General features: G+C 43.7%; 1 protein-coding gene and 1 pseudogene across 3 annotated transcripts; one reads left to right on the forward strand and one right to left on the reverse strand.

Moving 5' to 3' along the window:
* Positions 2,871-3,777, reverse strand: PANTROV1R-PS280 (vomeronasal 1 receptor panTroV1R-ps280 pseudogene; annotated as a pseudogene).
* On the forward strand, positions 7,094-19,715 carry LOC129137953 (protein FAM90A27P). Of its 3 annotated transcripts, none has more exons than XM_054672591.2 (9): positions 7,094-7,205; positions 8,128-8,301; positions 12,038-12,113; positions 14,215-14,319; positions 15,100-15,272; positions 16,044-16,221; positions 16,668-16,867; positions 17,351-17,459; positions 18,545-19,713. In XM_054672591.2, the coding sequence occupies exons 4-9, from the start codon at positions 14,248-14,250 to the stop codon at positions 19,490-19,492; spliced, it is 1,680 nt and encodes a 559-aa protein (XP_054528566.1). In that variant the 5' UTR covers positions 7,094-7,205; positions 8,128-8,301; positions 12,038-12,113; positions 14,215-14,247; the 3' UTR covers positions 19,493-19,713. The 3 variants fall into 3 exon arrangements, with proteins under 3 accessions (XP_054528566.1, XP_054528564.1, XP_054528565.1); XM_054672589.2 differs by having other exon boundaries at positions 7,129-7,232; positions 18,545-19,715; XM_054672590.1 differs by having other exon boundaries at positions 7,129-7,232; positions 8,294-8,440; positions 18,545-19,714.
* The last annotated feature ends 3,276 nt before the right edge of the window (positions 19,716-22,991 follow it).

Here is a 22,991-nt window from a genome sequence, read left to right on the forward strand (position 1 = left end):
CAAATGTCTAATAAACAAAGAAAATATGCTCAATTGCCTTAGTATTCAGGGAAATACACATAAAACCGCTAACTAGTACTCAAATACACTAACCAGAAGGCTAAAATGAAAATGACAGAATATACCAAGGGTTGACCATGACGTGGATAAACTAATGATCTCACACTGCTGAGGGTTGTGAAAATTGCTGTAAACCTGTTGGAAAACTATTTGTCAGTGTCTGAAACAGCTTAACAGACACAAAATTATGTTAAGTAGAACTTAACAATTCTACTACTGTATATATATATATATCTCAAATAAATTCATACCTGTGTCACCAAACCACAAGATATATATATATATATCTCAAATAAATTCATACATGTGTCACCAAAACACAAGTTCTAGAATTTATATACCAGCATTATTCATAATAGCCCCAAACTGAAAACTACTCACATGTACATCGAGAATGGAATGATTAAGTTAATAGATATTTACACAATGGAATTCTATGCAGCAATGCTAGTGAATGATCCATAACCACCTGCAAAAATACAGACATATTCACAAACAACATATACAATACAAGATACCAGATACAGAATAGGTTATTTTGTATGATTCCACTTACAGGAAGTGCAAAACAGATTAAAGTGATCGATGCTATGAGATGTCTGAATAGTGCTGAATCCTTGGGAGTCATGACAGGAAGGAGTGCATGGGGACACCTTGGGTTCCAGGAATAGCCTGTTTTTTCATCTAGAAGAATGCATAGGAGATGCGTTCAGGTTTTAAAATTTCATAGAACTGTGCACATTTACACAGCTGGGAGATGGTACATAGGTTACAATTTAGAGAACTGGGAGATGGTAAATAGGTTAGTGTTTTAATGTGCCAATATTGCCAAGGTGAAAGTTAAAGGACTTACATAACTTCATGATTACTTTATAGAAGTAATTTCAAAATGTAAAACGAAGATAGTGAGTACAAAACCTTCTAAACAAAAGTGCAAAATGTAGAATTGTTTTTAAAATGTTTTAAAAACACAGAAGTTAAAATAGAAAGAATAAGAAAATAGGGAAAGTGTAAAGAACACAGAATAAATTGGTAAACATAATCCTGAATATATCCATTATTACATTAGACTGAAACAGACAAATAATTTTTGTTATAGTAACATTGTTTGACTATAATTAATGAAATATTTTAGACAGATACATAAAACATTATGAAAAATATACAATAATGAAAAATACATTCTATGTAATTTTAACCAATTAAACAACTAGCATGGCTATGTAAATATCACATGAAATAGACTTTATAGTTGGTTTAACTTGTCACTATTATAATTAATATTTTTCTACATTTCTTAATGTAAACATTTCTAATATTCCTTGGTAGATAGCAAACATAATGCCACTTACTATAAACATACACACAGGTATGTTCCATCTTGCTTTGTGATCTAATGTGCAGTACATAATCCTAAGTGCCTCATACAAGTTAAAAATGTTTCCTTATTTTCGTTCATGAAGTTCAATACGTTAAGTCAAACGAATTCTTTTGTTTGTTGAACTATTGAATCTTTAATACTTTGCATCAGCTTCATAATGAAAATAAAGACTCTGTATGTTAGATTGTTTCTTATAATTGGGGCATAAGCATTTTGCTCCTTTGGAAGTCTACCTGTCATAATCTCCACACGAACACAGTGGATTCATACTTTCTCCCTCAATATAGCCATTTCTCTGCTATTTCAAGTAAATTTGAAGGAAATGAATGTCTGTGCTCACTTGCTCACCTTAGAGGTAGGAAAACGCAACCCCCAAATCTCTTTCTTTCCAACATGGCCAACTGGCATCTTCACATGATAAAGAAAAAGAGTCTACCATCTACTGATCTAGATCCTCAAATCTATGCAGTCTCACAGAGTGTGTGTGGTTTTGTGTTGTTGTTATTGTTGTTGTTTGTTTGTTTGCTTTGAGGCCGGGTCTCACTCCCTTAGCCCAGGCTGGAGTGCAGTGGCGCGATCTCGGCTCACTGCAAGCTCTACTTCCTGGGCTTCAAGTGATCCTCCCATCTCAGCCTCCCAAGTACCTGGGTCTACAGGCATGTGCTACCATGCCTAGGTAATTTTTTTCATATTTTTAGTAGAGATGAGGTTCCGACATGTTGCCCAGGATGGTCTCGAACTGCTGGGCTCAAGCCATCTTCCTGCCTTGGCCTCCCAGAGTGCTGGGACTACAGGCATGAGCCAGCACGCCCAGTCAGCATCTGCTTTTTAATAGTCAGCACTCACATGATGTTTTTTATTTTGGCATAAATATATTTTTTTGTCTCACTCTTGATCAGTGTAACCATTTCTACGTGAAAATGATTTAAATATACTGATTTCCCTCCATATAGTTATATTTTAAATTACTATTATCTGTCTGAGGATGTAGCGTACAGATTTTAAAACTTGGGACCCAAATCTGGAATTAACCAAAACCTCACCTCCACGCGACCTCATTACTTCAGGAGAACATTTTTTTCTTCACTTTCCTGAATGGTCATATCACACACTGCTACTTGCCCATGTAACTTTTTCAACAATCCCACGCTTACTTAATTTCTGCATAGATTTATTATATCAGATTGAAGGTTGCACACTCAAAGAGATCCCCATTATTGCCAGATTGATTCAGGACCTAATTTTTTTAATTGCATAGACCTTTAATGACTCTACTGCAGGCCTTAATAAAACTTTGATAATATGAATATTTACATAATAATTTCATCATATTTCATTTACAATTGTTCTTACTAGTTATTGTTTATCATTGGGGTGGAAGTTCACCCTGTCTTGTTCATCACCTTCTCATAATTGGGAGAGGTTCATAATTAAGATTACATTGCTGCACAGAAGAGTAAGTCATCAACTGAACCATGAGCAAATATATACAATGTACATGTTTATGATGAGGTTAGGAGATCTTGTCATCTTTTCCAGGCAAAACAAAACCTGTATACACTGGGGTCACAGCTCATGAGAACAAAGGGGCTGAGAGTTGGGAAACGTACACTCATTAAGGCTGAAGTGTTCACCAGTAAACTATTGGGATTATCCAAAAGAGCCATCAAACTTGGAAAAGGCAGGAGAGAGTGTAAGAAGACACAAAGGTGCTCACCAGGATGAGGATGCTCTGCGTAGCTCTGTTCTCTGGGGAGGCTCTGGGGGAGAGATTGCTCCTATCAATGTGCTGGACCTGCTGCTTGTGCCTGTGCAGGATGCAAACCATGGAGCTGCTGGCCCAGAGCATGAGCCCCAGACACAACACATCAGGGAATGATAACAACATTGCACTCAGTGTCTGTGTGATTTTGTTGTTGCCTCCCCTAGAACAGTATCCCAAATCCTTGTTCACTGTGATGTTTGTGTAGTTCCGTTTGCCAGTCACATACATGGGAAAGATGATGTTTACCAACATGCACACGATCCAGCACAGGAGAACAGAAAAGCCAACATGCTTGGGGGCTTTCTCTTTAAGTTTTGCCCACCTGGATTTCCTGGAGCTGACCGTGATCACCTGGAAGACACTCAAGAGGCAGGTGGTGCCAATGGACACTCCCCTGCCCACTCTATGGAGATGGAAAACAAGTTTGCACCCAAGAGCATTGAGAAAATATCTAACCCCAAAAGCTGCCATTGTCTGGGGGACTCCTTTACAGAGGAGAGCTAAGAAGTTGGCTACAATCGAGCGCTTAACAATCAAATCTGTGGACCTTAACCTGCACCCAGTGCAGTAAAAGGAGAGATAATGGAGAAGAAGAGAGAAGCTCCCCAGGACTCCCACCACGGTCTGTGATAAGAAGATCATTCCCACTGCCACATACCGGGAGGCCATTCTGCCACTGATGTCTGTCACTGATGTTTGTCTTCAGGGCTGGGAGGTCCTGCATGGAAATAGGAGGCATGAGCTACGTTTATAGTGTCACCTGCAACCCAGCATTCTCCACCTCCCATTGCTCTGCCCTTAGAAATACTTGAAGTTGCTCTTCTGTTAAGAGGCTTTTGAGAGTTGAATGAGTCACCTTTAAAGAGCACTTCCGATGTGGAATCAGTGCTGTGCAGATCATACGTGTGGTAACTTCTTTTTTCACAAAGCTATGAGGCAGGCATTACTATTACTTTCATTGTAAATATGAGAAGGACATACACACAGAGAGGTGAAGTGGCTGGCGACATTTCCACCCTACTTACAGGCAAAATGCGAACTTGAACCTGCCTGGTTTTATTGCAAAGACAGTGCATTTAGCCACTATAGTTGACTAACAAAGCTAGATAGCTGTGTTCTTTGAATAAGACACACACACACACACACACACACACACACAGACCTTTGTTTTTATTCCTTGTCATTATATTTTAGTCTTGTAGTAGGTTACTGTATGTTGTAATGATTTTACATTATGTGTAAAAATGTATTCTATTTGTCGATATCTGAATAAATAAAGGTTTAGAAATCTTAAAAAATGGAGATGCAGGGATTACAGTTTGATACTGTAGAAACCTGCACCATGACAAGTTGGATTTAATGACTGCAAGCATGGGTCAATATTAGAATGGAAAGAGAGTAAAAAACATTGTGAGCATTTGCTTTTGTGCCACGGACAAAGGCATAAAGGCACCTACCACCATCATGTCTTACCCAAAACAATAGGACATGAAACGACAATATGGGATAAAATAGTGTAAGGTAATAACCAAATTCTGACAAATCTTAGATGACATATCTAGATCGATTAATAACTGAGTTAAATAAATTATTATCCTTAGGACAATATTTGCATAACTAAATTAAAATGTGACAAACGTGAAAATTGGAAACTCTAGTGGGTGTATATTATATATACTTTGTAAACGGAAATTAGAGAGTTTGGGTGATGTTAGAATCTATTTGAAGCAGAGAACACATCAGAGGACACATTTGAGTCTGATAGCTGCTCTCTTTAGCTCGTTATTATAAAGTTACCTTTTCCTTAAATGCTGCCTCCTTAACATCAAGAGGAAAGACAGTCTCACCATAATCAACAGACTATGGCAGTTTTCAGTGGAGACACAATTAATGCTCCCGTTAAGCCCTGCACACTCTCAGAATCAGAGAAAACATTTTTGTTCCAGCAACTACCATTTAGATACACTGTTTCTGTAAGGAATCACATGACTCCTGTAGAGTCAGTCTACTCATTACAAGCATGGTGATATTATAGTCACGTCCTCAGCAATCCTGAAATTTTAGTCTATGATTCCTGTTGGGTAGGCGGAACAGCAGATTGATTTTAGTACCACAGTCCTTAAGAATGCAACCAGGTTTCACTATTACAACAGATTGATTTAAGAATGTTAGTCCTTAAGAACATAGTCAGGTTTCACTGTTATTTGGTGAAACACCGAAAGTGCGGGTCAGTGTGAATTCTCCTAAATCACATCAGGACCGCCCAAGGATTGGTGTGGGGCTAGGACCCCATTTCTCTTTAGTAGCTCAGCTCATGGCTCATAACTATTCCTCTTTTCTTGGTGACTTGGGGATTAGACTAGTTTTCAATCTAGAACAATTTCTTATTATAATAGGATAACTTACCCTGGCTCCTGGGAAGCACCCTTCCCTACAGACTGAAACAGAAACTTTCTCCCCAGCTCCATCTTGCTGCTAGGACTGTGGGCTCAGTGCGAAGGTTGCCACAGCCAGGATCATGTGGGAGGGAAGCAGCCAGACCCTGAGATATGGTTTTGTGGTTCTGTGACCTCAGAACTGCAACTATCTTTTCACCTGCAGTGGCAACGACAGTGCAGCCTTGGGGAGCTGAGAACGTTTCAGAACAACTTTTCTTCCCAATTGCTAATCACCAAAAGCAATGACAAGTTTCTGGCCAGCATCTCTTCAGAGACTATGAGGAGTGTTTAGGAGAGGCTCTTTCGTCTCCATCCCCTGGAGAGACACAGTCTTACATGGAGGGAGCAGGAAACGCTGAGTTCTGACCTGTGGCACACTCACAGTGAGGGACGAGTGTCCCCGGATACTCCGCTTTGCTGGGAGGTTCTGCCCCAAAGCGAGCTCTTTCCTAATCTTCACGCCACTCAGCTGCAGCATCATTAGATTATGTGCAGAGAAGTGAACCCAGACAGAGTGCCTGAGAAGGATTTTCAAAGGGATACAAGTAAAAGGACAAACAGGATGCCAACGGCTCAATGCCAATTAATTTGGAATCTAGATGATGTGGATCAGGTGGCTAAAAAGTCACGCTTTGATCAATCCTGGGAAGCAAATACTGCTTACTAGATTCAAGAGCATTGGATGGTTGCCACGGTCCTCTACATTTGTGTGTGTGTGTCTGTTTCTGAATGTTCAGTAATGATCACTGTTTGCTCTTGTAATAAATTAAGAAATATAAAATGTGAACTCAAGTTAATCTTTTGGTTTTTCCTACAAACAAATGTTCACTTTATTCAGGCCCTCCATTCAATGCATCTCAGTTTCCATGTCAGGGATTAAAGCCATAAGGTGAACAACCCCTACCATACACACAGATGTATATTCACACATAGATGTACACACACAGGTGTAAACACATGCATACGTGCACAGCAGCACAAATCAAAGGAACATCACATACATATACACAACTGGACACTCACCCTCACATACATATTCCACCACAGGCTCACACCCACCCACACACCCACCACAAACCCACACTCATATTCAAATACACTCACTATGCCCAGCACTCACACAGACTCACACAGTCCCACTGACCTTTAAACACCACACTCGCAGAGTCAGCACACGCATTTGTATCTTGATACCAGGTTCCTATCTGGAGAATAGCGGTGGTCATGCCTTTATTGTGATTCAGCCTTTACACTTCTTCCCACTTTGCACCACTCATGATGATGACGTCACCATGTGCAATGTATAAAATGATGTGCACATTGCTACTTTGGTCCAAGGCATTAAGTAGAAAAGTTGGAGTACTGGGGTTGATATTGCATGGGTGTGTGACAGAGGGTCTGATATTGCGTGGGTGTGTGACAGAGTGTGACATTGCACAGGTTTGTGACATAGGGTAAATCTGGGGGCTCATGGAAAGGACGCTATTGAGGCAGAGCACCTGTAAATGTAGATTGACAGTGAACAGGAGACAGCGCACAGAGGCTTAAAAGGGACAAGGAGGTTAATTTCCAGACAGTAGAAGATGCCGTAGGTTTTAAGGGTGCACAGGGGAAAAGCGTGCAAGGAGCTAAGCATATGGGGGATACTAGATGCTGTGGGGACAAGGGGTGCCAGGGTCATGGAATGAAAGGAGATGATGGGGAGGTAGAGATAATGAGGGAAAGTGGGTAAACAGCAGGAGAGGGTTCAAGACACCGGCGACTTAATGTCAATGGAAGGTTAAAGAAAATGAGGGGAAGGGAAGTAACAGGTGGGGTGCACAGGTCCTGGGAGTGGTCATTGACCCAAAGTGGAGACGGGGATGGGAATGGTGGAAGGAACTACATATATGTCGTAGGCCTGGGAGGAAAATAAGAGGAGGGTGATCAGAGGAACTGGAAGGGTCATGGGGATGAGCAGCCAATGGGTTTGGGGGAAGAGGGCAGGGACTAGAGAGTTCTGGGAGACGGGGTGGAGGGCTGGGGAAGCTGAGGACATCGGGAGGTTGATTGCTGGGACATTTGAAGGAGAAGGGCATGGAGATTATGGAATATGGGCTGAGATCATTGGAATGTGGATTGATTTAGGGCTTAGGAGAAGCAGGACATGGAAGGTGGAGAGTGTGGGGGCAGTGGGAGGTGGGGAGGGCTTGCCTGACTTCCCCACAATGGATGATACAGAGGTGCTGGAGGCATGGAGGCCAAGAAGGGCATGAGATAGCGGTGGGGTCCAATGTAGAAGTCTAAAGCTGTCAGGAGGATGGGGGAGCGGATTGATGTGGAGGCCCGGGTGACGACTAAGGGTCATAATGGCGGTGAGAGGGAGGCCACAGGGGAGATGAAGGAGGAGGGAGGAACCACATGGAGGTTGGGGTCGCGGAAGGCACTGGGGAAGATTGGAGGTCACTAATTCATTCTCCATTCATCATCTCTCTCATTTACAGTGGACTCACAACTGAGTCATGGATAGACTCTAGTTTCAGTTCATGAACAGCAAATTATGATTCTGTAAAACACCCCCGAGAATGCTTAAAAGTTAGCATTCAGTAGAGGGCCACAGGGAGCATCTGGGATGTGCAACATGCCACAGCATTTTCTCTTCTCCTTCAGGACACCAGGTACAGAATGTGACTGCAGTGGGTCCAGCAGGAGAGGCTGTTTCCTGGCACCTGGTGCTCAGTGATAGAAGGAGGTGTCAGAAGGCCCCTTCCTGGCTCTGTGGATGTCTTGAGTTGATTTTGTGTCCCAAATTCAAAAGTATGAGCTTCTTTTATTTATTGTGTTATTTCCAAAATATAACACATGCATATTAATAGCATATATTAATATGCCATTAAAATATAGCATATATTAATATGCCATTAAAATATAGTATATATTAATATGCCATTAAAATATAGCATATTAAGAAAATAAAATACAGAATTCAACATTTGAGCACTCTTTCCTTTTGCTTTTCTGTCACTGGAAACCATCACAAGAGGTAAAGAGTGGTAATCATTTTGTTGATGCATTGAGAATATTTTTTCAATAATATTTTATCATCAAAAAATGCATTGGCTGGTTCTCCAACCCCTGGTGTTATCGTGTGGTTACGTTAAGTTCCACATAGGCAAAAGAGACTTTGTGGGTATAATTAACAATCAGCTGAAATGAACCCGGGAGATTATCCTGGATGATCTAGGCGAGTCTAATGTAATCAGCTGAGCTCTTAAAGCAGACAAAGAAGTTAGAGACACCGCCAAAGAGGAAGTCATGGCTTGGAGGGAAGAGGGGGATTTCACAGGCTGTTGCTGGCTCTGAAGACGATAGGCAGGTGGAAATCATGAGAAGAAAAGGGGATTTGTCAGCCGCCTAAATGATCGTGGAAGCAGATTCTCTCCCAAGCTTGCAGAGAAAAGCCCAGGCAGCTGACCCCGAGATTCAGAACTTGCGAGAGCCTGAGCGGAGGACACAGCCAAGCACTGTGGGCTTCTGACCTACGGGGAAAAAATAAATGGGTGCTGTTGTAAGGCGGTGAATTTGTGTAATGGTGGAGTCATGGGAAACTGATAAGTACAGGATCCAATTTAATGATAAAATGTTTAAACAGTTAAGTAAAGTGAGGTATAAATACCCCAGCAAAGATACAAGGCTGATCCCAGGCATAACAATTGTTACCAGTTTGAGATGTATCCTCCTTTATATATTGATAGCTCTATAAATACATCTCTCTCTATATATATAGAGAGAGATACATGTATGAAGATCTTATATATAGACAGATATAGATCTATATCTTCATATCTATATCTAAATGTAGAGTTACAGAGACATAGATCTATAGAGATAGACATAGATACAAATATAGATAAATATGTAGACACACATATATGTTTGCATGGATGGACATATACATAGGTCTATTTGTATACACACATACACATATACATTATAAGGCATTTTGTCTTCCTTCAAAATTCATATAAATATATGTTCATGTTGGAGTCACTGTTCGTGTTGCTTCACCCAGTCAGTGATGAGTGTGGAAGATGTTTCTATACCTCCTTCTCGGAAACACTGCATCCTATTTCCTGGCGCGTATGCATGAAGCATGTCACTGAATCGCTCCTGTTTACCCCTGTACAGAGTCGCATGTGCTTGTCTGTCTCCTGCTGTGAAACGCTGCAGGGAGTGTAGGTGGCTGAAAAAACAATACTTTTATCCTGTAATTGATAATGCTAAACGTCAGATTTTATTTTTGCATGGGGTCGAAAGGTACATAGTACATGCTTGAGGGTGGAAGAATTGGGTACAGAAGTCAGCTACAGGTAATTTTTTGTTTTAAAAGGGTATGTGACTTTTTAAAGCATAAACTTAATTGACAAATAACAACTGTACATATTTACGGAGTACATTGTGATGCTTTGATATATGTATATGTTGTGGAATGATGAAGTCAATCAGTTTTATACCCATTATTGACATAGCTATCACTTTTTTGGCAAGAACATTTGAAATTCACTCTCTTAGTAATTGTGTATATTTACAGTATGCATTATTATGAACTATGGCCATCATCCAGTGCCATAGATCTTAAAAAATTATTCCTCCTTTCTCACTGTGCATGAATTTTTAAGATAAATGCAGTGGAGGTCAAAGGATTAATGCAAGCAAAGATGTTTCAGGGAAGAAGTTTTAGCAGTTCTGCTTCATAAAAATGGTAATTTAACCTGTTTCAGTTTTCTGGACTATATGAGCATTTGGATTTTTTGAAAGCAAGTGAATTTCTTATTGATGGCAAAACAAAACAAAACCATGATGTTTTCAGAGAGAGAACACAGCAATTGACCCAGGACAGGACATTTACCTGAGAACACGCCTTTCCTATCTCCTAATCCTTCTCTTGCTCTTCCTTATTCCCAGAGCTTCTTCCTCAGATGAGATTATCTTGGGAAATCCCATGTGAATTTTGAAAATATGCCTTTTTAACTTGGTTTTCTCTTCCCCACACCACCACTGCACCCACGGGCAAAAGGAACTTGAAATGTAGAAAGGGCAACCTCTCCCTCTGTCCTTTGTCACAGGAGAGGTTCAGGAAGCCTGTGGGTGACAAACCCACCTGAATAGGCCAGACAGACCCCACACCCTGATATCTCTGTGAGAATTCTTGGGAACACTCCTTTATCAGGCGCTTCCTTGCATTGCTGTAAAGAAATACCTGAGGCTCGGTCATATTAAAGAAAAGAGAATGAACATGCTCATGGTTCTGCAGGCTGTACGGGAAATATTGCAGCATCTTTCTCTAGGGGTGCCTCAGGAAGCTTTTACTCATGGTGGAAGGCAAAGAGGGATTAGGCATTTCACATGGCAAAAGCAGGGACAAGAGAGTGTGGAGGTAGCTGCTGGACACTGTTAAATGACCAGATCTCATGAGAACTTGCTCACTCTGGAAAGGACACAACCACAGGGGAGGAGGCTAAACCATTCATGAGAAAACCGCCCCCACGATCCAATCATCTCCCACCAGGCCCCAGGTCTAACACTGGGGATGACATTTCAATAGGAGATTTGGGCGGGGACACACATCCAAACTATATCAACTCCCATCTCGTCTCTGCAGAGAGGCAAGTCTACACTCCAGCCCCAATCCCCAAATGCTGCCCAGACCTCAGGATCTTTAAATCCTGGTGAGTTGCTGAGCTCCTGTCCACACCCTGGAGCTGTGCCTGCCTTCCTGTTCCCATCAGAGCCACTGACTCTTTCCAGGAGCTGTCCCTGGAACTGAGAGTTGGCTTCTTGCAGTTCTCCCCATCTGAGGTGGGCTTTTAAAAATTCCATGGATACATGGAGAGTTTGGGTGACCCATCCCCCATAGCCACACCGCATACTCTAGTCCATTCCTGGACTCACAGTGAGCCAGGCTGTTCTTAGACCTCACTCATCCTTGGCCCCACAAAGGCCAGAATCTCCAGTCCTGGTTTCCACTGAGCTCCCTGCCATGGGAGACTGAGCTGCTCATCCCCTTTCGAGATACAGAATGAAACAGCCTGGGCTTATGTATGAACATTTTAAACATGCAGAAAATAGTGTATGTTGTTCAAAATATATAGTTCTAGGTTAAGTTAAACAAATTATGGGACGGGCAAACAGCAAATTATATTCTTTGTTTCGGATGTACACATGTGTGATAAAATGAAAGTGCTAGGAACAGAATAACTAAGACATGGAGAAAGAGGGAGAGGTAATTAGATCAGATGTGATTACATCATGATTAGATTAGCCAGGGGGAGTGACCGTGGGGCTCTGGGGCAGTATAAATACCAGCAGGAGAATGGATCTTCCCCTCAGTGGTCTTTGCTGTCTTCATCGCAGAAGCCCCACTGTGAGGAGTAGAGTCTGCAGAGGGTCCACTTACCTGAGCGACTGCTAGAGGGAAGGAAGACAACAGGTTGGTACATTACAATTTTGGGACTTGGTTTATTCCAACAGGAGAAATAGAAGAGTGAGAAAACTCCGTAGTGAGTGGTTTTAGATGTCGAGGTAAAGATTACTTAATTGCTTAATAGTGTTTCTTAAGACAGAGCCTGATTCAAAAAACGTTTCAGAAATTGTAATGATCGAAAAAATATATATTAAGAAAAACAAAAAGAAGAAAAACAAAAAACAAAATGAAAAAAATTAAAAACAAAATTTTAATGATCATATAAAGATCAACGTTTGCAAGGAATGCTCACCCAGCTCCCTGAATTGTGTGGGTGCTGGATGAGCAGTTATGGAGACCTGGTGCCTTTGACGGAGGGCTTTTAAATAAGAGATTTCTTCACTTATCTTTTGTATCGGTATACTCATTGACGTTTGCTAGGAGCTGGTAAAAATTCAGGGCCCTGAGCCTCTATACCTAGATTAAGCCAAGCAAGACTTAGGCTGTGAGCGCCCAATCTATAATGGTGGTATAAAGAATGGTTCTACTTAAATACGTAGTTAAAAATGTTTCTTTACCTCTCAATTTTGGCGATTTGGATTTTGAAGAGGAAAGCACACTTTATGCTAGATTTTCGAATGTGTTTGTCCCCAATGTAGCATTCCCTGACCTTTTTTTTTTTTTTTTAATTTTCATGGCGGTATTGTCTTCTCTTTTTCCTAATATGATCTATGCAGATAAATTTTATTATCTTTCTATGGGCACCCATGGTAATGTATCCTACTACTGCTTTCAAATAAAGAACACGTTTTCCTGTTGTATTCTATTTATTTTTTCATCTGCTCCAACTTATTGTTTGATTTGCCATTTCCATCTTTTCATTTTTGCAATCTCATGTTTTTCTGTCTCTAAGCTGTCTCCATGGACCTGAGCACTTCCCCTAAATTTTATCTTTTTTCAATCATGTTGTGGCAAAAAAAAGAGGCCTGACTGAGACCCCAGGAGAGGGTTCGTTGTTCTCACACAGGAAGGAATTCCAGGCGAGTTGCAGAGAACAGTGAGAAGAGAGAGTTTACTGAAAGCTACTACATTACAGAGTAGGGCGACCTCAGAATGTGACTGGAAAATGCACCGTCTTTTTTTTTCCTTTTAAGTTGTTCTGATATAGAGTCTTTTCCATGTGAAGATTTAACTAAGCTGTGTCTACATGTGGTGGGCTGATAGCATGACAATCTTTAGTATCCTGTTGATTTAAAGAAAACTCTCCTTGACACATTCCAGTGTGCAGCTTAGGAAAGCATAGCTATCATTATGTTGAAGGCATCTATTGCTTTGGATACTGGGCATCTGGACATTTTGCTTTCATAGGAGTCTGTCTTGCAAGCATTGCTAAGCTGCTTCCTCAGCCACAAACATCTTAGAACCAGGGTGGTGACCGGCCAGGACTGTGCCTCGCTAGTTTTAAGAAGGAGTTGATTTCTAAATGGTGTTGCCCTCACTCTCCTATGTTCCTGTTTCCCTAGCACTGTGGTCATTTAGACAAAGACATTTCCCCTGAACCCAGGTTTTGCTTTGCTCATCAGTTTGGACATGAAAGGGCTTTACCTGCATTTTCTTCGCACTTTCTGATTTCCACTTGAATATCTTGTTTGAACTTAAGGACTTTGATTGCAGAAATTTCAGAGACTGTGCTTCATAGTTTAAAATATTCTTATAATTTATAAAATGTAGGTATATCTAATTTTGACAAACAGGGACTACAGATTGATAAGATATCCAGTTTTCTAATATATTAAATTTTCTTTGAGGCCAATTCCACGATGAATTTTTCCAGATGTTTGATGGTATACTATGAGGGTCTCTAGAGGAGGGACCTGCATTGCATACATATCAAACGCGCTAAGTCCAGTGAACAATTCTTTTAATGGATCACCTGCTTTTCTCATTCACATTGGTGTCATGTCACTGGCAGAGGAAGGATGTGTCCGTGTAGTTTGAATGACAGGATGTGTGAGTTTACTCCTAGGGACACGGTGGGCACAGCAGAGAGATGGGGCTGACTGCAGCCTGCACCTGGGAGAGTCCAGGGATAGGAAGGAACCACTGTCTCATTTTCTACCCTCCACAGGGAAAGAGAATCCCTCGGGCAGAACCAGCAGTGATGGACCCCAACACTCTCTCCATGGAACAGGGGAAGCAGTTCTTAAAGCAGTGCGGGATCCCACAAAGAGATGTGAGTACGGGAGCTGCGGGGTCACCTGGGGGGCAGGTGGAATGGGGGGAGTCCAAGCCTGGGGGAAGGCTGAAGCAGGCTCCGCGTCCATGACCGGCTCATATTCAGAGTTTCACACCCTCCATACACGGGCACTGACCCATTAAAATCGATACGTAATTCCTCAAAGGGACATGGGAAAATGCCACCACCACTGCCCCTTAGTTCCCACCTGGGAACAGCAGCACTTCCCAATACCCTGGGCTGTCGCTCTTGGTGCCATTTGAAGGTCATCAGCAAACTCCTCACCAGCTCTGGAGTAAAGAACTGTGAGATTGCCTTTGCATCCTCATAGCTTAGCTCCCGCACATGAGTGAGAACATAAGGTGTTTGGTTTTGCATTCCTGACTTATTAACAGAGAATAATAGTCTCCAATCCCATCCAGGTTGCTGTGAAGGCCATTAATTTCTTCCTTTTTATGGCTGAGTAGTATTCCATCGTGTGTGTATATATATAACAGTTCCTTTATCCATCGGTTGATTGATGGGCATTTGGGCTGGTTCCATATTTTTGCAATTGCGAATTGTGCTGCTGTAAACATGCGTGTACAAGTATCTTTTTCACATAACGACTTCTTTAAAAAAAAGAAAAGAAAAGAAAAAAAAAAACACCGAAATGTGAGCCTGCCCAGCATTCCCTTTAAAATCTCAGGAAGATGGGAGTTCCTCCTCTCCTCTGCCAAGGCTTCCTCCTGCCTGCAGAACTCAGGTTGCCTCTCCATTCTCCTTTCTCTGCATTAGATTGACTTGATGACAGAGAAATGGGTTGTTCTCGCCTCTGTGGAGGTTCTTCTGCGATTTCCTCTGAAGCCAGGAGAGGATCCGACCGCCCGCTGTGTCTCGAATAAAAAATGCCAGGCTTCAGTGGACCGGCCCCCCACAATTTCACAGAGACGTGGATACCAAGACAAGTGGTAAGACAAGTATTAGGGAATAAGCTAGGGACAGCCTGGGGGACTCCCCAAGCACTGTTTTTCTGTTGTATTCCTGTTGTGGGCTCAAGGTTTCTGCTGAACACGCCTGGAGGCTTCTGTCTTGCGTGTCCCCCCATGACACGGGCAGTGATGTGTGCGAAGCCTGGCGTGAATATGCACATACGTGTCAGCGTCGCAGGATCCTCAGAGGGCTGGTCCTCGCTTGGCTTTGTGCCTGCCTCTGTGTGAAGAGTGGCGTGTGGTCACAGGGGTCTCATGTGAAACCTCACGAGTGTCCATAGGTTGAATATGAAAACTTTGCAAAGCTTTGAGCTTCTGGTTGGTTTTCTGAGTGAGAAGCTATTCTATGAAAATAGTGGGTTTTCTGGAACTAGCTGGAAAAATATCAATAGTTGTTGGCTGTTCATCTCTTGGCTTTGACAAGTATTGTCAGAGCGTTTCAGCTCTGAGGCACTGACTGCACACAAACTGAGAGCCCAGAAAACTTTTATGCAAGGCTGCAAATCTCACCTCGCCCTCCAGAAATCAAGCAGCCTTTGGTTTATAAAATCTGTGTCCTGTTCTGGGAGTAGGCCAGGCTGGGAGAGAGTCACAAAATAGCACAACTGGGACCTGGGTTCAGAGAGGACCAAGTTACAGTGGGCATGACTCAGTGGCCAGTGCATCCCTCCATCCCTACTTGGGTAAATAGGGGTAGGAGGGACTTTCGTCTGGTGTCTGTGTAATGTTTTCTCTTTTTCTTATGACTAGGAAATCCAACAACCATTTAATGAAGAAGACTGATCAGAAGTTCAAGGACCTGCCACAGATGGCCCGTCATTCCGTCCATCATCAGGCTCAGAGGCCCCCCAGAGCCAAAAACCCACAGGAGCAGCAGAGGAGACCCATGGGGCGGACGACTCCCTCAGCAGAGCAGGAGGAATCCAGGGTCAGTGGGGGCTTGAAAATGTTGGTAACCTATGGACACCAGAGAGTGGGCTTGAACATGGGACCCGTGATTATGAATTAAGAGTTCCCACTGGTCTCAGTCTGACCACATCGGTCAGCCTCCTGTCTTGGCAGATTGGCTCATTCGGAGTCTCTGAGGAGCAGCCTCATTCTCCGTCCAGTGTCATGTCCAGCCTGGTGTTTGCCGAGTCCGCAACACTGGTTCATTATCTTCACTCTCAGACACAAGCGTCCTTCCTCCTGGGATCCCTGTTAAACGGGCTCTGGGAAGGACGATAATATCTTGAATTTCCTGGCAACCAACAGCCCATGGGCGTATGTCCCGCTTCTAAAATAATCCATCTCCAAAACCCAGGCCTTGTGTGAACCTTGCAGGTGCCTGTGATTGCTGTTGACTCACTGCTCTGTGTCCTCCTCCACCTGCAGGTGAAATGCAAGAACTGCGGGGCCTTTGGGCACTCAGCCAGGAGCAAGACCTGCCCCATTAAGAGCTGGAGTGGGGCCCTTCCTCTGCAGGCCCTGGGCTCACACAAGGAGAAGGAGAACCTGAAACCAGCAAAGGCCCAGCTACCCCAGGCTCCAGGGCCCTTTATGAGGAATGATAGAGAAAAGGAGCGAAGTCCAAGGTAAGGATTTTGCAGGGTCAAGGAAGATCCGTGAGGTCGGCGCCTCAGGAGCTGGTGTCTCCCCTAGTCTTTCTGTGCAGCCTTCTCTAAGCACACAAGGAAAGCTCCAAATGGAGGTGGACGGAGGCCCTTGCCTTCCAGGGTCCGCACTCCGAGCTTATTCCAGCGCTGAGAGTCTCTAGAGGGCAGGGGCTGTGGGAGACCTGGGGATGTTACCCGAAGCAGGCAGAGCAGTTCCAGGGCCTGAAAGAACTTAGGGAACCTGGGGCCATGGTGGGGGTGGGGGGCGGAGCTTCCTGGAAGTGGGGCTGCTTCTGAGATGAGAGAAGGGGCCGTCTTGGCAAAGTTCACAGAGGCCTGAATGCCTCCCTCACCCAAAGCAAGGGCTAGGGCTGGGCTCTGGGAGGGTGCTTGGTTCCCAGTCACTCGTGTGGACAAGGAGGGTCAGGCAGGTCCAGACAGTGAACATGATTTCTTCTGCAGTCCCCAGCAGCAGCAGAGCAAAGCTCCGACGCAGACATTTCCCAGAACTCCCCAAGAGAAAATGCAGGAAGCCTGGAAGGAGCCAGCAGAAGACTGTTTGTTCCTGAGGGTGCGTATTCCCCCGGCCCCTGCTCTGTTTCTCCTCTGGGTCCCCTGATTCCTTCACTTCTGTGCCCCTCATGGGTGGGGGTCATTTTTAGACCTAGGCTGCCCTGCAGGAGAACTGCGCTACCCGAGGACTTCGGATACGCCAGTTTCCAGCTTCTTTTTCTTCTTCTCTTTTTTTTTTGAGACGGAGTCTCGCTCTGTCGCCCAGGCTGGAGTGCAGTGGCGCGATCTCGGCTCACTGCAAGCTCCACCTCCCGGGTTCACACCATTCTCCTGCCTCAGCCTCCCGAGTAGCTGGGACCACAGGCGCCCGCCACCACGCTCTGCTAACTTTTTGTATTTTTGGTAGAGACGGGGTTTCACCGTGTTAGCCAGGATGGTCTCGATCTCCTCACCTCGGGATCCGCCCGCCTCGGCCTCCCAAAGTGCTGGGATTACAGGCGTGAGCCACCGCGCCCGGTCTCAGGTTCTTTATTTGAAAGTTGGTTTCTGTACCTTTATTTGCAAGTTGGCCAGCAAATGCGGCTGGGCGCATTTCAGTGCCTGTGGGGAGTGACTGATCAGATGCCTTCGGGATACTGGCTGCAGATAAGGCGTCTCCTTCATTTTTATACATGATCTTACATCTGCTTTCAAAAGGAGCTGTGCCATTTCCAGTCTCCACGTTGTGTGGGGAATTGATATTCCTTTGATATTAACAATAGAGAACATAAAGAGTTTTAATTTTCATATGTGATAGTCACAGCAAACAGAATGGTAGGCTATCTTTCCCCAACACTATTCCTGAAGTGACAATTCTGCATATATTCAGTGACCATGTGTACGTCCTTTTCTGTGACGTTTAATTTCCTATGTCCTGTCTCTTTTGGAGGGTCTTCCCTATATTTGATCCTGATTTAGACGCAATCCCAGTGCCTGTTATTCTCCTCTGTTTCTCATGTCAGCCTGTCCCTTTTCCTCTGTCCTAGCTTGCTTCTCATTTTCACACAGTGTCTTTTGTGATGTGGTTTTGCATGTGAGTTCCCTGCTTCAGAGTTTGGAAATTCTACTGCTGAGCTGTCTCATGTGGGATGTTTTCTCCCGTAGCATCCTACCATGCCACTGCCTGTCCACACCACCAAGAAGCGACCTGTCCTGGGCCCTGTGTCCACAGGTCCACCGCCTGTCAACAAACCCGAGATGAGATTACTCTGCCCTTCGGGTCACAACGATGGACCTCAACTGAGCACCTGTGGACCCACCAAGGGACACGGCGGGGACGTTACTGCCTCCCTGCTCCCTGTTCTGCAGAGCTCCCACCAGACCCCCACTCTCAGTGCCAGGCTGCCAGCCAACAGGCCCGACGTGTCCTCCCACGGTGCTCTCCAGCCTGCCATGAAGGCATTTGCCCTGGGTCCTGACCTTAAATCCCAGGCAGAAATCAAACATCCCGACACAGATGCAAAGCCCAGACCACAGCAAGTCAGACAACAGTGTGGCCAGGACTCCAGAACCCAGGCACCAGACAAGGAGCCTGCCCCCGTGCCCACCCAGACTTTCCAGAACCCCGCAAAGAAAGCAAGATTCAGCTCCTTCCAGACCCCTGCACTGAGAACTCAGCTCCCGGATGTGCGCGCTGTGCAGACACTCCAGCCTCCCGGCACTGCAACTGGACTTGGATCCAAACAGGCACCCGAGGCGACCACAGAGACAGCAGCCACCAAGACAGCAACCCTGCAGCCCAGAGTCAACCTCCAGCCCGCACCCAGCTCACCTTTCCTGGGCCCAGCCCAGGGCTGCCCCGTCCTCCAGCCTGGACCACCCACTCATGTTCCAGGGAGGCCCGGCAGTGTCACCTTCATGAGAGGGGACGAGGGAGAGAAGAGCCCCAGGTTCAGAACGCCTCCCACATCCCATCCTCCTGAAAACTCTGCTTCCGCTCAGAGCCCTCGCTTCTCAAGGCAGCCTGAGGGGCGGGGTCCCCAGGTCTCAACGAGTGTCCTCTTTGAGGACCTTCTGGTCACTTCCTCCTCTGAGGACAGTGACAGTGACTGAGGCCCCCAAGGCAAGAAGACCCAGCTTCAAGCCCATGCGACTTGGAAGTGGCTGAAAGGCTGAGAAGGGGAGAGGCAGGAAGCAGCCCTGTGCGGGGTCAGCCCTTCCCTGGCAGTGGTGTCTGTTCAAACGTGGACCCCAGATACTATCGGGGATCAACGAACCCTGCCTATTTACATTATGTAAATTTAACCTGTATTAAAATGAGGCTGTTGAAAGTGTCCTATAGATTTCTTTTTCAATTACATATAATTATATGAGAAACTGAGTCAACATAAGCAAACAATGCTCCACTAGTGTCAATAGAAAGCTCTGAAACTCATCTGAGGGAGGGAGCAAACCACTGAAATTTGAGTAATTCTGGGCAAACGGCCCTTCAATGGTAGTGGAAAACATCAATGTCTCCTGAGTCAAGAATGTTTGACTGTGAAGGAGAGTTGTAGTGAGAAATGCTTAGCCTTGGAAAATGGGAAATATTTTTTTGCCTTGCAAGAATTTTTTAAAAAATCAGTGAATTCAAATATTTAAGAAACTGTTTTTCATACCCTATAGTTTTTTTTATCAGTCCATTCAAATATGTAATAAACTGTTCTTCATACCCTCTACATTTTTCCAGGATATAAAACAAGGGAAATACCCCATTTATTTTATGAAGCTACCTAGACTCTGATTTCCACTGTGGTAGAGAGGGCATCTCAGCTAGCGCATGTGTAAAGTTGAGGTACCAATATTCTCAATGTTGGAGTTATTCAGTGGATTCAATAAGTTACGCAAAGCACGTCATGAATGGCACATGATAAAATATATTTTACTATTATTATTATCATACCACAAGTAAACAATAGAGTAACTTGAAGTTTTGAAACGAATTTCACTTATAAGGATGTATTCTACTAGCCTTGGAACTTTTGTTATTAAATGTCATTGTAAAATTCTGTTTGGTTAATTTCTTTCCATATGAATAAAATTCTTTGAACTATGACACGTCTTACTGGTGTTTCGAGTTTTCCTTTTCATCTCAGGCCAATTTCTTTACATTTCAATCATCGTGTTTCATTTACTTGAGCAAAGAGGACTGGGTGCCCAGAGTGTCACCCGCAGACCTGTAGCTTCTGAGAAACACAGACCCTCAGGCACAGCCCCACCCCCACCTGCTCAAATCAGTATCTGCAGTTGAATAACAACCCCAGGTGTTTCACATGTGGGTTAAAGTGGGAGAAGCACGAACATAGACTGACTCTCAACTTGGTTGCACGTCGGAATCTCCTGGTGAGCTTCCCCCGCTGGCTGGGTCCCACCCTTGGAGAGAGCCATGTTCTAAGTCCCGTGTGAGGCTGGATATAGGGATGGGTGGACCCTTTGAGGTTAAGTCAAACATGGGTCAAGGTTAGGAAACACTGGAGGGAGAGGGCGAAGACAATGCTTCCCTAACCCGCCTCCTGAGGAAACTCTGCTGAATTCAGAAAGATCAGAAGGCTCTGAGGGTGGGATTTCAGTCTCAGGAGAGCATCCCTGTCTCCCTAGGACCTGGTCCCTAAAAAGCAGTGGATGGAAGTCTCCAGGCTGCCTCGTGGATGGGGGCGGAAGCCATGAAATATAAAGAGTGATCTGGAAGCTCAGGTTGAACTCCTCCAGCGTGCTTTAGTGGGGGTGATTTTTTAAAATGTGTTATATGAGAGTCATTTCTTCAACGTTGGGCAACCAATTTGCTGTACAAAGGGTTTCCCGGATACAGAAGTTACACTCCAGCACGTTGTGTTTAGTACACTCTGGTTTGTCTATGAGCTCCGTGCTGATCTGAACTGAAGAAACTGCACTGTTTTTTTTTTTGTTTGTTTCTTTGTTTTTGAGGAGTCTCGCTCTGTCGCCCAGGCTGGAGTGCAATGGCGTGATCTCATCTCAGTGCAACCTCTGCTTCCTGAGTTCAAGCAATTCTCTTGCCTCAGCCTCCCAAGTAGCTGGGACTACAGGCGTACGCCACCATGCTAGGCTCATTTTTTTTTTTTTTTTGTATTTTTAGTAGAGAAGGGGTTTCACCATATTGGCCAGGCTGGTCACAAACTCCTGACCTTAAGCAATCCGCCCGCCTTGGCCTCCCAAAGTGCTGGGATTACAGGCGTGAGCCACTGCACCCAGCCACAATATTTTCTTTTAGATGTTCTTCAAACAAATGACTTCCTGCAATTTGGGAGATGATTGTTTTAGAACAGTTTTATTGAGACATCATTGATGAACAAAACTGCCTATACGGAAGAAGAAGAACTTGATGTTTTCATAGGGTATATTGTGGAATGATTACTATATTCCAGTTCATTAACATACCTACCACCTCATCATAGTTACCATCTTCGTGTGGGAGGTGAGAAGATGAAATTTAAGATCTATCCTCTTAGAAAATTTCACACATAACAATATAGTATTTTTAAACAGTCATTCCTAAACTGTACATTAGATCTCCAGAAATTATTAATCTTGCATACATTACTCTTTGTATCCTTTGACCAACTTACTCCCATTTCTCTCCCCTACTGCCCCTGGCAACCACCATCCCACTCTCTGATTCTATGAGTGCGACTATTTTGCATTCTATACATAAGTAAGATCATTCAGTATTTCTCTTTTTAAAAAATAAATTTTACTGAATGGAGGTTCCCCAAAGAGGAAAACACTTACGTTAAAACAATTCAATTATTGATTCCTTGGCTAACAGCTAGATTGAACTACTGATCTGACTTGGAGCTGAAGTGCCCTGGAAAACATATTTTAAAAATTGTCACTCTTTTCTTCCCTTGTAGGGTGCTTTAAATTAAGATTTTAAAATGTTGAATATTACAGGTCAAATGCAATTTTATATAACCACACTGAAGTGGCAGACAGTGCTAAGGTGAAGAGCTAAGGATTTGCATAGTAAAATAGGAACAAGGCAGTTATAATTTAATTTTTAAAACTCTCATTTAAATTTGCAGTGCTTTAAACGAGTATTACTTATTCGTTTACATCAACTTTGTTGGTTACTACTTAGTAATCAACAGAGTTTAGGAGACCATAAAAATACTCTTTCTGTTAGAAAATACAACAAAAATATAATTGTTAACAGTTTGACTTTCAAACTATTCTCTGTAGTAACTCACATCTGCAATACATCTGTTTTGAGAATCTTGAAATGTGAACCCTGAGGGTTCTATGAAGCATTTTTAAACTTCCAGTTTTACCCATTTTTGACTCTTTTTAATTGTATTTAAACAACTTCTTTTTTATTTTATTTATTTATTTTTTAGACAAGGTCTCACTCTGTTACCCAGGCTGGAGTGCAGTGTTGTAATCTCAGCTCACTGCAGCCTTCACCTCCCCGGCTCATGGGATCCTCCCATCTCAGCCTCTCCAGTTGCTGGGACCACCGATATGCGCTACCACACCTGGCTAATTTTTTTGTTTTGTTTTGTATTTTTAGTAGAGACAGGGGTTTCACTATGTTACTCAGGTTGGTCTTGAACTCCTG

This window comes from Pan troglodytes, chromosome 20, assembly GCF_028858775.2.
Source record: "Pan troglodytes isolate AG18354 chromosome 20, NHGRI_mPanTro3-v2.0_pri, whole genome shotgun sequence".
NCBI classification, from domain to species: Eukaryota; Metazoa; Chordata; class Mammalia; order Primates; family Hominidae; genus Pan; species Pan troglodytes.

Coding starts and splice junctions, on each gene's coding strand:
- LOC129137953 (XM_054672591.2), top strand. CDS start 14,248: ATGGACCCCAACACTCTCTCCATGGAACAGGGGAAGCAGTTCTTAAAG. Junction 15,273..16,043: donor CGTGGATACCAAGACAAGTG/GTAAGACAAGTA, acceptor TCTTATGACTAG/GAAATCCAACAACCATTTAA. Junction 16,868..17,350: donor GAAAAGGAGCGAAGTCCAAG/GTAAGGATTTTG, acceptor TTTCTTCTGCAG/TCCCCAGCAGCAGCAGAGCA.